Source organism: Fringilla coelebs (genome assembly GCF_963513975.1).
Source record: "Fringilla coelebs genome assembly, chromosome: 8".
NCBI classification, from domain to species: domain Eukaryota; kingdom Metazoa; phylum Chordata; class Aves; order Passeriformes; family Fringillidae; genus Fringilla; species Fringilla coelebs.
The window spans coordinates 13,864,028-13,881,735 of NC_140066.1; the positions used below are offsets into that span (position 1 = coordinate 13,864,028).

At 40.7% G+C, this 17,708-nt stretch overlaps 2 protein-coding genes across 5 annotated transcripts in view; one reads left to right on the forward strand and one right to left on the reverse strand.

The window, feature by feature from the left end:
• Positions 1-4,627: 4,627 nt before the first annotated feature.
• Positions 4,628-11,234, reverse strand: RPS24 (ribosomal protein S24). Of its 2 annotated transcripts, XR_014616355.1 has the most exons (7): positions 11,146-11,234; positions 9,843-9,908; positions 9,070-9,279; positions 8,530-8,640; positions 7,664-8,410; positions 5,659-5,694; positions 4,628-4,833 (listed from the first exon to the last, which is right to left on the reverse strand). XR_014616355.1 is itself a non-coding variant. In XM_084210523.1 (6 exons), the coding sequence occupies exons 1-5, from the start codon at positions 11,146-11,148 to the stop codon at positions 5,692-5,694; spliced, it is 393 nt and encodes a 130-aa protein (XP_084066649.1). In that variant the 5' UTR covers positions 11,149-11,234; the 3' UTR covers positions 4,628-4,833; positions 5,659-5,691. The 2 variants fall into 2 exon arrangements, 1 of the variants encoding a protein (XP_084066649.1); XM_084210523.1 differs by lacking the exon at positions 7,664-8,410.
• A 486-nt stretch (positions 11,235-11,720) lies between these two features.
• The window catches only part of POLR3A (RNA polymerase III subunit A), a 32,473-nt gene continuing 26,485 nt past the window's right edge, over positions 11,721-17,708 (forward strand). For 2 of the 3 annotated variants that reach the window (XM_084210113.1, XM_084210114.1), the window contains exons 1-6: positions 11,721-11,926; positions 12,819-12,954; positions 13,477-13,614; positions 14,132-14,303; positions 15,501-15,655; positions 16,616-16,855. In XM_084210113.1, the coding sequence (XP_084066239.1) occupies positions 11,883-11,926; positions 12,819-12,954; positions 13,477-13,614; positions 14,132-14,303; positions 15,501-15,655; positions 16,616-16,855 (885 nt within the window). In that variant the 5' untranslated portion in view covers positions 11,721-11,882. The remainder of the gene's footprint in view (positions 11,927-12,818; positions 12,955-13,476; positions 13,615-14,131; positions 14,304-15,500; positions 15,656-16,615; positions 16,856-17,708) is intronic. The other variant, XM_084210115.1, reaches the window with a different exon arrangement.

A 17,708-nucleotide genomic window follows, 5' to 3' on the forward strand; every position in this document is an offset into this window, starting at 1 on the left:
TTAAGCACCTCACTGTTTTAAAGGCATAAGTGCAAATATGCTTCTGTACATGTGCATAGAATAGACCATTTCAGTTGGAAGGGAATTACAATTCTCATCTTGTCCAATGGCCTGACTGAGTCAGGGCTGACCTTAAAGCAGATGTGAAGGGCATTGTCCTGGGAATTGTAAGGTTGTCCAGGGACATCCCAGCAGGTCTGTAGGAGCGCCTCACTTGTCTTCAGCAGCACAGGTTTTTCTAAGGAGGCTCCCCCAGGTCTGTCTGTGCAGCACACCACAGTAAAGCTTCTGTAAAAGTATTTTTTACTCCTACACTGAGGCTTTCACCCAGGTCATCAGGTACTTCATACCAATGAAGTATTGCCAGGAGCTAAAACATCGTTGAACCAAAATTAAGTATTCACCATGCTGAGGGGAGATTTATTTTTTTCAAAAGCACAAGTCAGAGTCACAAAAGGCAATTAACAGACATTAACACAAATGAAGATTTTAATGACAAATGTTTATTTTTCAGCATTTCTTTGACTCTGGACAATTCAATTTCACCCTGTTTTCTGTGGTTTATGCATGACTACAGTCCTTCAGTGCTTGTTTTTACAAGCACCATGCAGTTCAATGCTAGGAAAAATATATTGTCCGTTTAATTAACTCCTCAAAAACACCCAAGTTTAGTATTAGTGTGTGAACAGGAAGCAGCTTCTCCCAGTCCTAGGTCCTTACATTATTCTTTCCTTTCATAGAGCCCTAAAGTAGGGCCTAAATAAACCTCCTATAATAAGTAGAATTGATCAATTAAAATAAATACTTAAAGCATAAAATCTTTCAGTACTCATATTTTCTGATACCCTTACACTTGCCTAAAAAAACAAAGCAAAAACCCAAAAACCTAATTTCACCTCTTGTCTGTGGCAGGATCCATCACAGTATGAAGAGAACAGGGAAACAAGCTATGCAAGAACTATTGACCAACATTTTAAGAATTCAATTGTTTCTTTTAATTTAAAAATATTAAGCCGTTTTGATTGTTATTTTTACATTGGCTGTTAAACCAGACAGAAAACATTGAAAAAGCAAAATGTCAGTCCCAATTTTCTACTTACAGCCAACACTGTGCAGGAGATATGGATCTGAGGTCATCTGTCACAGAAAAGTTTTATTATCAGTGATTGAAACCTGTTATCAAATCAACACAAATGATGCCTGGCTTAACAAACAGGCTAGCAAAAATTGACAGAAAATGATAGCAGGGTAGCAGCTCCAGTACAATCAAATCAGATCATCATGAAAGGCAGCGGAGCATGTTTCTCCTAATGGGGGTCAGTGTGCAGCCTGGCCAGCTTCATTAAATAACAGCTGTATTTTAACCCAATGAACACAAGTACAAACTGTTATCATCCACCCCAGTGAAGCATTGCACTCATGGTTTTTGCTGGATGTGCAACATCTACTATGTTAGGAGAAGGCACAGGTGCTCGGAATCCTCTGCCCCAGCACATTGCTGGACTTAACCTAAGATCTCTGTGTGTGAACAGCAGCCACAGAAAGAAGATGGAGCTTTGTCAGAAGCACTGGCTGCCAAGGGCCAGCTCTTGGAAATCACAGTTACCTTCTATCACACAGAATGTCTTTTAGCACTTCTGCAGCTGTTTCATTAGCCACAGCCTTTACAGAGAGGAATAAATTAAGAGGAAATTTATAGAATTAGAGATGTGGACAAAATATCCCAGGGAATATTTTTAAGACCTAACTAGAATTCAAAAATGTTAGCAACTCAAGTTTCCATTTAAACCCTTTATAATGAAGGTGTCCAAAGACATGAATCTACTTGGATGTACCTACTTCTGACACTGATTTGTTCAAGTTTACTCAAACCTTTCCCTTTTACATCTTAGATGCATTACAACAAATACGTTCATGGAAATAATTTAATCTGATTGCTATTCTATTAGGGACATTAATGAACACAAGAAATTTTTGCCACCCATATTGGAAAATTTACCTGCTCAGATGAAATTTTGCCAGCATTCATAGAAAAAATAATTAACTACTTTTATCTCATCTCTTAGCAGTACCAAAAGCCCCCATCCAAAAAAAGGTTCTTTAGATCTTATTTTGCTCAAATAGAAGCACATGAGCAGGAAGTATTCACAACAGGTATTTGAAACTTATTGTATATCTAGTCTCATCAACAGCTGTTACTGGACAACATTCTATTTCCTCTGTGTAAGAAACCAATGACATTAAAACTGTTTTTTTATAGGAGCTAACCAAAATAATATGAACAAGTTAATTTCTTCTGACTGTTGCAAACAGATTTGATAGCGACCTACATACTTCAGTCCTTAAATGACACATTTTCTATCAATAGAAAGAACTCACATTGCCCACTCAGCTGACTGTTGGGACTGCAGTCTTCTCAAAGCATACTATGCCTCATTTATTTCAAGCCACTGTTGGTCAGTTTCATTTCTTCCCTTCAATATTTGTTCTCAAACTTGTTACAAGCTGGTCCCTAGACAAAACCACCTCATTGCACCCAGGTGGTGCCAAATTTTGCCATCTTTCATCTTTATCAAAGCTCTCTTTTTCTGTGCAGCCAGGATAGTAATCTCTGCTCTTTCTGGGCCTGCTATACAATTTTGAGTCCTTCCTACAGGAAAACACCCAACATTTTTTGTGTGCAACTTCAACAAGCCCTACCCATTGTAAACAGTGATTAATATATATAAACTTGAAATTGCTCACCACCAGATTAACTTAGAAGTTGTTCTCCAAAATTCCTTCATCTTCTAATCCAGATTCCAGATTGTTGTTAAATAGATAAAATTATTGAGATCCTGAAATATGAGGGCCAGGCTGAGCGGGCAACACTGACAAAGCTACTATCTCTAAATGATGGGATGTGCAAAGTTCAGCAGGAAATAAAAGGGCTCTTCCTTCAGCACACAGTAGAGAAAAAAGTGAAGATTCCAGTTCCACTTAATTTTTTTTTTACCTCCCATGGGAAAGGGGATTAACCTAGAGTGTTCACAGCATGACATGTGCATTAAACCTCTGAATTACAGAAAACCTGCTACACCTTGCTTAGACTGGAGTGCAGAGGCAAACACTGGCAGAGCAAACGTCACATGAAGACCTGTGTAAAACTCCCAACTGCTGAAGCACGAAGATTCCAATAAAATGGCACCAAGCTGTAACCATTTCAATCCATCTGTTTTGCAGCGTTACTGTACTACCTACATAAACAAATCTGTATTAAATAAAATGTAAGACATTACAAAGCTGAGGAAGAAAACCTTCAGTACTCAAATTTCAGAAATAATTTCTTCCTGAGACAGACCCTCACCCCGCCCCCCCAGACCAGTACTGTTTACTATCTAAACTCTAATCAATCCTACACGAGGCACTATGCCACATACCTTTATGCAAGCACTTATTTACAGGTCCTTTCTTGATTGCATAGAATTAAGGTAAGGAGGCTTCTGAAAAGAGCAACTAGAATTTGTGCCAGCAGTCTAGAGCTTTCAAGTAGTAAACATTTGGAAAACACTAACTATATGGTCTTCACTGAAACAGATGGTTTCCATTGAATTCAAACCAAGAGTGAAACAAGCACATCACTTCTCAGCTCCTTCACACAACTATTTTTAATGCATGTCTTCAAAGAAATTGACCTCTTTGGCAGGGGACAATTTGGCCTCCTCTCAGCCTATTCTATAAAAAATTGCTGCGTGTCTTCCTTGTATTTGTATTGCTGTGTCACACCACCCCCTAGTGATTGTTTAAAATTACACTAAACAGTGTCACCCCTCTCTCCTTTCATGCTGATTATATCAGAGGAAGGGTTTACTGCGTATAGCACCACAGCTATATGAGCTGTACAGCTAACAGTGTGATGCTGCTGAACACAGACAGCAGCAACCCCACTAGCTCAAGACTCAAACTGAAGGTACCACAAGAGGCATTAAGCACTTCATTTATAATTAGCAGATCCTGTAAAACATCCCCTTTCAAACTCTTTAACAACTCTTAGCTGTGATAGTGCTGGTTTTCTCCCTCAAACACTAAAAGCACTTGACCCGTCTTACAATGTGTTGCCCAGTACAAAGGTAGTGTAATTCAAAAATACTGCATTTAGTTAAGTCAGAGCCTTATTCAACACAGCTGCCAGAGCTGCCCAGTCTGTTTCAGTCCTATTTGAAGTACACAATTTCTGCTTTCCATACTCTTCAAGAAAACACCTCCACCAGACTGTCCACACTTCTCTTAAATGGCTCCTGTAACACTATCAGATGAAAAATTAGGGGTTATTAGGGGAATTAAGCTGCCACACAGCTTGCAGGCCAGAAACTGATAACTGATAACTCAGGAATCATTCCTAATGCCTTCATTAGGCAAAATCTTAACTGTGGAAGTAGGCAGCTTTGAGTGTGCCTGCCTGCATGTTTGGTTCACCCTTCCTCTATGTTCTAGAGGTCTATATAAAACAGGCAGCTAAACAAAAGCACCTTCCAAACACAGTTTGAACAAGAGCATGCCTACCTCCAACACTGCCTGCTTGTAATTAGCTCCTACTACTACCTGTAGGAAGCTGTGGTTCACTTCAAATTGATACTCAAAACAAGACTTGTTTAATTATGAAAAGATTTTAATCCAGCGCAAAGAGTACACCTATACTGAATTTCTCAAACTTTACAAAACGGTAGCTTTTGAATCAAAATTAAAAGGCAAACCAGTATTTTACTGACAGAGTTTATTTGATGTTAAAGTCAGATGAGCAGTTTCTGCTTTCCAGAGTAATTCATTCTACAATTCTTCATAGAATGATGCTGCCTGTAAAAGAAAAAAACAGATTACTGACACACAATTAAAACAATTTTTATGCTTGTACTTTTACAAAGCCTGAAAGACTGTTTCCCAAACAAGTAAGGTGAACCACACTGCTCTTCTTAAATATAAAGCTCAAAATTTCCCAGCACTGCCATGGCAATAAATGAGCCTAAATTATAGCAATTCTGCAGAAGAGATCAACAAGCTACAACTGCTTTGACAGCTTTCTGTTTAAGATATTACACTCACTATATCACCTCCCAGACAGACTGTTTAAGTTCCTTCCAACTGAGTCACTCAGACCATTTGTAATAAAACCAGTTTTTTCTGGAGCAGTTATTGACCACAGCACTTGGGTTCCTGCAGCAAAGATATAAAAATCTACTCTGACTTGTCTGTAAGAGCACCCTGTTTGTCTGGAATTATTTTATTTGAAATGAGTACCTCTAAGAAAACAACATACATCTATTCCAAAAATAGCTATCATGCTACTTCAATCTATTTTCGACAATAAAACTCAAACATCTATCCTCTTTAGCAAACCCTTGTTTACAGTAAGACGAAACAATCAGCAGCTTTGGTAATAGTAAATTTCAAGTACCTAATGTATTATTTCAGTCTTTACACTGATCAGGTATTTCATGCAAGTCCAAGTCACATAAGCTACCAACTCAGTAATAAGTGCAAAAGTGATTTGCAAATATTCTCAGCCTTAAACTCTTGTACTGGGTTCTATGTCTGCACAAGTACCACAGTCCTTGCATAAATGAACCTCAGACTTGTTATCATAATGACTGCACTGCCCTTACAAGCATTCTGAAGGCATACCTGTAATCCATTTTCCACCTGAAGAATGTTCATTTACTGAAAAAGAGAAAGAATCAATTAGTAAGAATTTTATCTAAATCCTACTACTGTAGAAAATTGAGCTTTGAGGGTTTTACTGACACTCATGTGCTTTTTTCAATTAACCACATTGAAATGTGATAGAAACCCTCCAAGTTTTGACTACTGCAGAGACTGAAGACTTAGATTTCCCTTACTCCCTTAAACTCAACAGCTATTTAGAGCTTAACTAACGCTCAAAATGCAACTGCCTGTTCAATTACACCTATGGGCTACAATGGCTTCCAAGTGCTTATCCATCCACACTTCTGTATGACAGCCTCACCTGTCAAAGGCTGTGACATTAAAAGGAAGGGGGGGATGTTTTTGCATTTCAGTATCACTATTTTGAATGCCAAGACCAGGTGAGGCACATCCACATATTCTTGTTACAAATTTCAGCAAGCTCAGTGAGCTCTAGAGACAGAGAATTTATTAAATAACACAAAATATTTGAAAATATTTCTCTTGAAACTGCAGGGAAAATAGAATAGGAATGCTAAAGGAGTGAAAAGTGAAAGGAAGCATCAAAGAAAACGTAACAAGACATCAGCATAGTTAAGTCTGAGTTTTTCATGACTACATCATATGTAACTTAGAATATACAGTTGCCTAAACATTTCTCAGAATCAAGTACTGACACATTTACAAGGTAAAATAGGCTCCTATTAAAAATTCCTCCACACAGCTGTGATAAGGATGATGAACCATACCACATCATGATCTCTGAACATGAATATCTGAAGACAAAGCTCAGTGTATTTCACAAATGTTTTCCTACAATGCAGCAAAGAATTCTTCTCAAGTAAGTTGTTCAGTGCACAAAATAATTTATCATAAGTGACAACACAAAGATTAACAAATCTGGTAAACAAGTCACATCTAACCCAGGCATACTTATCAACTCAAGGATCATTTTTTAAAAGACATCAAAATATCTCTCAGTTTACCTACTACTAAGACTACACATTAGTTTGACAAGCACTTGATATAGAAGTCACATCTCCTACGCAATTACCACAGGGCATGATCCTTGCCTTCAATTTCTCAACTATTGATATGCTTTAAGAGCTTCTATGAACTGGACACCATTAATAATTCAAGTGAGTCATTTGATCACTTTTCATTAACACTCAAAACCAGATACCTTCAGATGCAAAAGTCTTAAAAGGAAGAAGTTCCTCTGTACTACTGGGACCTGGTGCAACACAAAATGACTCCTTTGCCACAGACAGAAGTGTGTACATTAGGTGTTACTACAATACCAAGAGCTAAATTTTGTGCCATAAACCATCATAGGACTTTACGATTAAAACATCATTAAAGCACAAAGGAAGAAGGCTCCTAATGTTTTCTACTACAGTAAGTTCCCTGACCTACTAACTGTCAGTAACAATGGCTCCTTTCCATCCAGGGGTAACAAGAACTTCACCTCTGCACTAACTACAAAATGTAATTTCACTGTAATTTGTGTCTTAACTTGGAACACTGCAGGGCAGGGCAATAGTTAAATATTGCTGACAACTGTGCTATTTCCAAGCACCATCTCAAATGCACCAAGTGTGACGTGACTTAGCTTTCATGTACACCACTACTTTCACACAATGGTCAAGTTACACATGCAATTGCACTGTACTACTTTGAATCAGATCCTGTGGTGACTCAACGATTGTCTCAAGTCAACAACACTGGGTTACTTGGATTTATTCTTACTGGGAACTATTTTAAAGTTGATTCAGTAATTTCAAAAAGTCTGGTTTGCTACTAGCCAAATTTTACTTCCAAGTCACACGAATAAAATTCATTATGTAATTAAGTGAACCCTCACATGACAGATATAAGTTTAAAACAAATATGCATACAAGGCAGTACAGTGCTTCAATTAAAAGGATAGACACATTTCAGTGATGTACAATTCAGGCACCAAATCCATGCTCATTTCCAGTACCTGCAGATACTTCATTTCTGATGGAGAGTTCCAAGAAAGTAGGAAAAAAGCAAAAGTGAAGATTACTAAAGTTCAAGACATCAAGGTATTTTCACAACTACAGAACTAAGCATCAAAACCCATTACCCTCTCTCCCCTTGCTAAAACACCTGAAAAAAAACACCTCACTTGCCTGTATAGCTTAATCAATTTTTATCAAAGGATGGAACACTGTGAAGGAAAGTGACTGACTTCCCACCCAACCCACTCCTCAGCTTTGGTTCTGTTTCGTGATAGAAGAAATCTGCCTCCCTCTAACCTGCCTGTATCAGGTCACAGCCACAGCCCAGGAGGGCTCTGTCAGTCTAGGCTCACCAGAGGAAGACTCCCGCTACCTTGGACATCAGTCCCTCAAACCCCAAGGCATTCTACCTTATCTTTACTTACACACTGTCCTCACTGCCTACACCACACATCCTTGACAAACTTACCTCGGTAAGGAACACCATACCAACAGTAACTTGGTGGAGTAAGCATTAGGGGTTTAGGCAGCCTGAGTTACAAGTGTTAAGATTATCTCGTGTGTATTGCGAGACTGAGTTATGTGATTAGAGCAGCACTGTTAGATTTATGGAGTTTAACAGTGACACATAGAAAACAGTAATTTAGGAAGCATTGTTTCATTTCATATCAGCTAGGCTGGCAGCAGTGAGGAGCAAAACTAAGCTACTGAGCTGATGACAAGCTATACAACACACAGTTTACCTTCTGTTATCCAGTAGAACAGGTGAAAAAATGGAAGAAAAACAATGTTAATGTTGAAAAATTCATAATCAACATTTCAAAGGCATATGCTCACTCTAGCTTAAAAGATAGTCTCATCCTACCTTCTTGCCAGCACCAACATTTGCCTTGGCTGTGCCCCTGACTTTCTTCATTCTGTTCTTACGCTCTTTTCGCTGCTTCCTGGAAGTCTTTTTCTTTTCATACAAGCCGTGCTATTAAAAACAGTTGAAAGTTGCTTTTAACATTGTTTCTCTACTAACAACGCTTGAAAAATTCTATAATTTCTGAAATGTTCAAATACAGTTTACATTTGAAATATTAACTAAATAGCAAGATCATTAACTAATAAATGATTCAACACAGAACATAAACATTGAAGAAGCACATGGATCAGCCCTATTTTTTATGCTTATTTTAGACTTCTATTAGTGTTTTGTTAAGTTACAGCTAAACACCTCTGGTATTATCAATTTTGCCTTCCCAATTCCCTAGTAATATAGAATATAACCACACTTAGCCTATTTTGCAAATACAGGAATTAACATGGGCTATTTTAGGAGCTCTCATACAACTGTACTTTTACAAAACCTGAGTTTTTACACTTGCAAATCCTGCTTTCAAGACACCAGAAAACAACATACCCTGGCAAGCCTGTGCTTTGGTTCGTTTTTCTTTGCATAATCCAGGGAATCATAGATCATGCCAAAACCAGTTGTCTTGCCACCACCAAAGTGAGTTCTGAAGCCAAAGACGAAAATTACATCAGGGGTTGTCTTGTACATTTTTGCCAGCTTTTCCCTAATTTCTGTTTTGGGGACTGTGGCCTTCCCAGGATGAAGAACATCAATCACCTAAGAAAGAATTTTAACAAGTTGATAAAAGGTCAACATCTAGTACACAGCCCCACCAGGTGCTACAGCCCCACCATTCAAACTAACCCACTTAAGAAGCACAAACTACTACTCATTTGACACAAAAGCATTCAGAAGTTTCTTGCTTCACTGAGTCATTTAGACTGAAAAATACCTTTAAAATCATTACATCCAATAGTAGATCCAAACCTGTCAAGTGTCTCAATGGCGCTAAGCCGTGTTCTCAAGCGCTACACCTACACACCTACATGTCTTTTAAATACCTACAGGGAGGATGTCTTAACCACTTCCCAGGGCAGTGTACTCCAATGCTTAATAATCCTTTTGGTGCAGAATTTTCCTCAACATCCAGTCTCAAGCTGGTACAACTTCACCATCAAGATTTACCTTCAGCATACATCAACACATTTAAACCCATATGCTCTTACAACTCCTTATTTAAGAACACTGGAGATTTTAAGGGCCCCATATTTATAGCAGCTAAACCTTCTTCCAGCTCAGAAGCACCAAACAAATAAAGGCAATTTTCTGGAGTCTTTTACCATCTGCTTGCGCTGCAGAAGTCTGTTGGTCATGAACTTCCTGGTTCTGATAGTCACTGTGTCATTCTGCAAGAGAAAACATTAAATAAAACAAAACAATATCTACAAATTCAACAGAAACTGAATATGAGCATAAATAATGTACAGTATCACAATGGTCAGGAGCCTCAGATACAGTGAGCTCACAACCTAAATGGGCTGGTCTGGGGCTACAGAAAACACCTAAGTAATACAGCGAGAAACTGAGAAAATCATCCTTGGTTTCCAAATACGACAGCAACATACACACCTTCACTATCGTGAAAAGCTGAACCAACTTTTAGTAAAAGACGTGGAACTCAATCTGAAGTATTCTAGGAATGTAATGGAAGTTTCCTTCTAAGCCCAAATGTGTAAAGAGCTTAAGAGCTTACAATTTTTTTTTCAATAAATTACACATTTAGCACGGTACTTGTTAGTGTGTTAGTACCTGACCTCAGAGTAAGGACATGGCAGTGGGAGGGGGCAAAGGGCAGGGTGAAAGGGAAGTGACAATATATAACAGTAACTGACCATGCACTGGAAGAGTAGAAAAGCTCTTCCTGATGTTCAGGGCATCAGAAATTTCCTGGGCATCAGTTTCTGCCCTTGCCTCGAGTACTACTGCCTGCACTGCTAAGCAGAGCCTGGCTGCTTCCTGATAACCCCCTTCAAACAGCGATAAGGTTGCCTTTCTGTCATCTCTTCTTGAGCTAAAGACGTTCAGCTCTCTCAGCCTTTCCTCATAAGACAAATGCTCCTAACCCCCAATCATCCTCACTGCCCCTCCACTGGAACGGCTCCAGGAGCTTCATATCTGTCCTGGACTGAGGAGCCCAAAACTGGACGCTACACTCCAGGTACAGCCTCACCATGGCTGAGAAAAGAAACCAGCTCGTTCCTAACGCAACGGGGAAGTTTCTCTGAAAACCCTGCACACCACGGCTGCCACAAGGCTTTTAGAGAGGAGCCGCCACGATAATCGCGGGTGTGACGCACGGCAGCCCCCGCAGAGCAGCAGCGCACTGGTGCCACACTATCAGAGCGCGGGGCTGCTCTAAACGAGCACAGACACGCCGGCGCGGCCCTCACCCCGCAGCTCGCTGCTGCCAGCGGGCAGGGACGCGCGGCGGCCCGGTCGCAGAAGCCCAGGCTCGGTGTCCGCCATACGCCCGGGGGCGGGTGCGGGCGGACCGGGCCGGCGGACCGCGGCTGTGCAGGGGCGCGGCGGGGCGCGGATGGCGGCGGCGCGGGGCGGATAGCAGGGCCCGGCCCAGGCACTCACCATGGCTGGCACTGCCGCTCCTACGACCGGAAGAGAAAAGGATCGGCACCCCTCCGCGGCCAATCATAAGAGGGCGCAGGGCTCCTTCCGACAGGGGCGGAGTTGCCCGTGGGGCCGCCCTTTCCACAGCCTATCCTGGCAGGAAATAGCGGCGGGCGTGGCTTTGTGTGCCTGATAAAAGCCGGCGCATAGGCAGTTGCGTGTGCTGGCTGGGCCAGACTTGGTTCTGTGGGCGCCGGGCTGCGATCTCAGCCCCCGCCGTATGCTAGCCCTGCCGCGGGGTCATGCGCCCTGGGGGTCCCACCGCTGGTGACCCAGGGCTGCTGTGGTGACGCGCTGAGCCACGGACTGAACGTGGCGGCGCAGCCTGGCTGACGAGCTGCTTGGGGCTCCGGGAGTTGGGCCTCTTCAGCCTCGGAAAGAGACGACTGAAAGGGAGCTTTATTTATGTGCATAGACAAGGAGAGGTGTCAGAGAGCGGAGCTAGGCTCGGCTCGTGGTGCTAAGGCTAAGGGGCGGTGGGCAGGCGATGCTCGGGAAGTTCCTCCTGGACTTCCCCTGAGGAGCCAGCTCTTCGCTGTGCGCTGAGCACGCACAGGAGCGGCGTGCCGCAGAGCCTGGGGAGGCTCCCCCGACGCGGCGGTGCCGGCAGGGGGCGCTGCGGGCGGAGGCCGCGCTGACCGCCCTGGCCCAGGCCTCGCGTGCAGCCGCGCGGGCCCCGCCGTGCCGCCGCCGCGATGGTGAAGGAGCAGTTCAGGGAGACTGATGTGGCCAAGAAAATGTGAGTGGGGGTCGTGCGGTGCCCGCGGGCTGAGGCGGGGAGCAGCAGAATTGCGGGGGACAGAACCGCTGTAGCCGGAGCTGGCGGAGTGTTGGCGTGGAGGGCCGCGGTGGACAGCTCATGGCACGGCTGCTCCGCTCCTAGGAGCGCAGGCACAGCCTGGGTTCTTCCACACGGGCGGCTGTGCATGTGTCCAGCTGTGGGCATGCCCAGGAAGGTCGATAAATGCTTTAGATAAAACCTACCAAATCACCGTAAAACAGCTTTATTTTTTATAATTACCTGACAAAAACCTGTTTCAGCCGAGTTGTGAATCAACCTAGCCACTTTTGCATTGTTTGCGAGTGCTTTGGGGTGCTGAGAGGGGCAGTGAAGCAGCTGAAGGAACACCACTCCTAGGAGGAGCGTCTCAGGGAGCTGGGGTGTTCAGCTTGGAGAAGAGGAGGCTCAGGGGAGACCTTACCACTTTTCTAAAACCGCCTGGAAGGAGGCTGCAGCCAGCTAGGAATTTTTGTCTTCCAGGCAGTCTGTAACTGGATAAGAGGGCATAGACTTAAGTTGCACTAGGGAGAGTTTAGCTTGGCCATCAGGGAGAATTTCTTCACAGAAGGGATAATTAGGCATTGAATGGTCTGCCCAAGGAGGTAGTGGAGTCGCCCTCCCTGGAGGTGTTTAAGGAAAGCTCAGATGTGGCACTCAATGCCATGGTCTAATTGACATCGTGGTGTTTGGTCATAGGTTGAGTTCAGTAATCTCCAAGGTCTTTTTCAACCCAGTTGGTTCTGTGATACTTGCATCTAGGTGTGCTTGTCATTATAAGTGGTTTTGCATATATATATCTACACATACCTGCATATGTGCCCATGCCTAAATCTGAAATTCCCTGTCCTAGAAGCCATATCTGTTTTGGCATGAAATCTCCAGAGGAGATGCGTCAGCAAGCCCACATTCAAGTGGTCAGCAAGAATTTGTATAGTCAGGACAACCATCACTCACCACTGCAGTATGGAGTGCTGGACCATCGCATGGTGAGAACCTTTCCTTTGTTTTCTGAACTCTTTCTGGGGAATTGCTGAAGTGGTTAAAAAAAAGTTGGGGTTACTGAAATGTACTCTTTTCTGAAGTATGTTCAAATGAGTCTTTACTGGAATTTCCTAGACTATTAGCTGCAGTGCCAGCTACTTTTTTCACACTTGTGGTGGGCAGGAATGCATTCTCTTGAGGCAGGAAGTAAGTTACTTTTCTGCCAACCTACTGGGATGCCCAGAGATGTGTTTCAGCAAAATGCCACAGTGTAGGTTAATAGTCTGTAAATAATTTGCAAGAGCTGCTTGAGTCCAGGTCATTGGTGTCAGCAGGGGCTGTGTGTAAAAAACATTTTTCTTAAGGGTTGGAGTGACTGTAATGCTATTGATGTGCTTGATGCTGGGGAAAAGGAGTGGCTCTGCTACTAGGACTCCTGACTAGCTTATAAGCTGTTGTGTTTTGTATCTATCCCATCAATTACAGTTAACTTTTTTCTCTACATTTGTGTTCCCTTTCTCCCAAAGGGAACCAGTGAAAAAGATCGTCCCTGTGAAACCTGTGGGAAAAGTCTGGCTGACTGTTTAGGGCATTATGGGTACATTGACTTAGAGCTGCCATGCTTTCACGTCGGGTACTTCAAAGCTGTGATAGGCATTTTACAGGTAAACATGATCATGATTTGTTGTCAGTTTCTAGTCTAAAAAAGGAAGTTTTCAGAAAAGATGATGCTTGAAAGTAATTGAGAAGGCCAAAATAAGGTTGCATTATTAATCTATCTTTGTGTACATTTTCTTTTGTAAAATACATGTATTTTAAGACCATTCTTAGTGATGTTCTATGTAATCTCAGACTGAAAAAGTTCATCTATAATTTTTTTGCAGTTTGAGTTAAATATATGCAGGTTAATTTGCCTTTCAGAACATCCAAATCAAATCTGTTTGCTTTGTATGAATTTTTAAGGCCCTGCAGAGTTTAGCTAAAGATTTGCCTCATGGACTGTATTTTTCTCATGTGCTTTTTTAATATGCATTCCAGTATGTGATTTTGTCTTTCAATCATGACAGTGGTATCTCATTCAAAAAAATGCACTGTTTTGAAGAACTTAAGCTGTAGTTCAAGAGGTTGCATCTGTGCATGTGTCTCATAAACTGCTGTTGTTTATGCATGTTTACCTTTAAGATGATCTGCAAAACCTGTTGCCGCATCATGCTGTCAGTGGAAGAAAAAAAGCAGTTTTTAGATTACCTAAAACGACCTGGCCTTACCTATCTTCAGAAGAGAGGGCTGAAAAAGAAAGTGTCTGAGAAGTGCCGAAAGAAAAACACTTGCCCTTACTGTGGGGCCTTTAATGGTGAGTATCGACATGAGCGGTTTGTGAAGTTATCTGCTCTGATGGTTTTCACATTGATGGCTCTGATAGGATCCAAATCTTGAATATGCTCATTCATTGCACAGCTAATGGGTGTTCTCTCTGGCCTTCATTAAGAAAGAGGTAGTTGCATTTTTAGGGCCAGACACATACTTGTTCACCTTTCATTTGTGTGGATGCAGACATTTTCCTAGTTGCTTGTGCTATTTCATGTTTCATGGTAGTAACCAATATTTGATACTTGAATAATGACCAAAAAAACCCTCTTAATGTGTTTTTAAAAATACTGGGAGTTATTGGTGATGATCAGTACCTTCACATGGAAGCATTGATAGCATTTGTAGTTTTAAGTGAACATAATTTTTCATCACTGAAATAAATTATCTTAAGATTATTCCTTCTTCAGGGCAGAGTATTTTTGTAAGAGTTCATATCTGGTTTTCAAAATAGGTCTTGGTTTTTTTTCACTTACACTGATCACACATTACTGCTGGGTAAGGACTTCATCTATTGCAGATTCATAGTAGATGGTTAATCCATAACTTAAAACTTGTAACTCATGAAAATTGTGGGTTCTTTGTTGAAATGTACAACAACTCAATAAAGTGAGAGCTGCTTTATCATACATGACCTGTCTACACATAGGGGGCATAAACACTAGGCATTTAGAGAAGTTATGTGATGGGTCAGAATACTTCAGTAAAACAAGTTGAGTTTTTGGACTTGTCTGTGGAAGTTTATGAATCATGTTACCTGCATGACATGAAAATATTTATCAGATCTTTCTTATAATTCACTTCTGAAATTACTTCAGAAGATACTCGTAAGATGCTTAATTGGCACTTCTTAGTCCTCTTTTTAGTGCTGTAACTTCTACTTTAGAAATATCTGCTGTGAATGAGGTGAAGTGAATTAAAGGTGTGGGCTAGATCACCTACTTTCAGCCTCAGAGGCTGCACCATCATGTAGGTACACCAAGCCAACAACTTGATTGTCCTTTTGTTGTTCTGTGAGTTTAGGAGGCTGGTTAATAAAGCTGATAAAGTTTTAATTTGTTCTTATATTCATTTAAGGTTTACCTTGTTTTGGAGCTATAACTGACTTAAGTTATGGTGGTGTTTTGTGTTTTCATTATTTTGAAATAAAATCCCAAGGTAATCCCTATTTAATTCCTTGCAGGAACTGTGAAGAAGTGTGGTTTGTTGAAGATAATACATGAAAAGTACAAGACAAATAAGAAAGTTGTAGATCCAATAGTATCTACTTTTCTCCAGTCCTTTGAAACTGCCATTGAATATAACAAAGAAGTAGAACCCTTACTAGGAAGAGCTCAGGTGAATTTTATTACAACCTACAATTTTTTGCTATTTTTTGTGCGTGAAATAAAACTCCTTGAAGGCTTGCAATGTATCAGCTCAAGTCTTGTGATGATCCAAGAATTTTGTGTAACAAAAGATAGATGTAGAATGTTTGTATGCAGTGCAGTAATGTTAACTTTGCTAAAATGAGAAATTTAGTATATTAGCGTGTTCTGGTATGCCATTACCTACCTGTGAAGAAAAGGATGTTCCTAGTGTGTTGTGCTTCTATAAATTAGACCAGGAAGAAACAACACAGGTCCATATCAAGTTTCCATATATATATATAAAGGTTCACTGCAACTCCAGTGTTAATTCCAATACACAGATCTTTTTTCTCCAGAATTTCTAATGTTGAGAAAGCAAATTTGGTCTGCTCTAACTTTTTGTTTCATTTGCTTTTCATTGTATGCAGTTTCATTTCTTTCTGCTCTTAGCAAGCTGGAAAGATCTCCGGTACATACTTAGATTGAAAAAGTAGTGAACACAGCAGTAGCTGTACTAAGATGAGAAATTAAGTTTTGAAAAATAATCTAGGCAGTAGTGTAATCATGTGATTTTTATTTATTTTTACTAATAAAGTGAATACAATGTACTGTAAGTTTGTTGTAGGATGTTCATTGAGTTGCTTTCTCTATTGACAATTAAACGCTCTCCATTAACTCTTGAGACAAGAGAACAACACACTAGGAAGTAAACATGCACATACAGGGGGAAAAAATGGAAGGAAAGAATATATAGGAAGTTAAGATTTGAGATGCTAAAACCATTGGTTCAGAATAAATAAACCAAACCATAGTTTTGTTTGCATGCATAGTTATCTATTTGCCTTTGAAAAAGGCTATTTCTGAATAGCAATAAAATAAGGGGGGGGAGGGAAGCATTGAAACTTTACGTGATGGCTTCTTCACCCCATTTTCCCAATGGATTTTGTAGGAAAACTTGAATCCTTTGGTAGTATTGAACCTCTTTAAAAGAATCCCAGTGGAAGACATCCCTCTACTTCTAATGAATCCACAAGCAGGTAAACCTTCAGATTTGATCCTCACACGACTCCTGGTGCCTCCACTGTGTATCAGACCCTCTGTGGTGAGCGATTTGAAGTCTGGCACTAATGAGGACGATTTGACAATGAAACTGACAGAAATAATTTTCCTCAATGATGTGATAAAAAAGGTGAGTCAGCCTTCACCCTCTGAGACTGATGCCTTCAGAAATATTTGTGTGGGACTGAATATAGCAAGTGGGTTTAGTGCTTACTGTCTGGTGCTGTATTTGCGTTGTTGGGCATTTTGCTGAAAGATTGGAGAAGCTTATTTCAGCTTGCAGTAGAGGACCTGCTGAAGGACTGCTGGGATTCTTATGGGAAATATTTTTTCATTTCAGCTCGACTTTATTAACTCTTTTTAAAAATGTTCTTTTTTTTCCTTCTCCCATGATTGTCACACTTTCTGCATAGTTACTTAAAATGAGAATGTTACACCTATTGATTTGTGTTGGTTTTTTTTTCTTGCAGATCTTCCTCTTTTCTTACATCTTTTTGCTTTATTTATTCCACCATCTGATCTTGAGAAATCAGATTTCATTTAGCATAGCCATCAAATTGAGACTGAAAGATGATTTGACATTTTATTCTTTGCTTAGAAGAGCACTTCTACCAGAATAATACTTTTCATACTTTTCAAAACTGTTCCTTTGTCAAGCAGACAAAATGAATTGAGCACTAATTCTTCCATGACTGAAAAACTATTAACTACTGATTTTCCTGTCAGTTAGGTTGTATTAGCTTAAGTGGATTGGGAAAAAATGTAATTTAAAGAAATAGCTAATTTTGTGAGCATTTGTTCAAAGCTCATATTAGTCAAAAGATTTTTTTCCTGGGTTCCCTTGTGATGTGCCTTATGCTATAGTAATATGCATCATCTCACAAGTTATTTTCCCTTTTTCATTCCAATTGATGCAAGTTCCATGATATTATTTGCAAAGGAAGAGTTGGACTCAGAAAAATTCTTGGCTAGTTTAATATATG

Excerpts from the sequence above, each read along its gene's own strand:
- RPS24 (XM_084210523.1), bottom strand. Across the intron at positions 9,280-9,842 it reads TTCTGCAGCGCAAGCAGATG|GTGATTGATGTTCTTCATCC; the intron begins GTAAAAGACTCC and ends ATTCTTTCTTAG. Across the intron at positions 8,641-9,069 it reads CAAAGCACAGGCTTGCCAGG|CACGGCTTGTATGAAAAGAA; the intron begins GTATGTTGTTTT and ends TGTTTTTAATAG.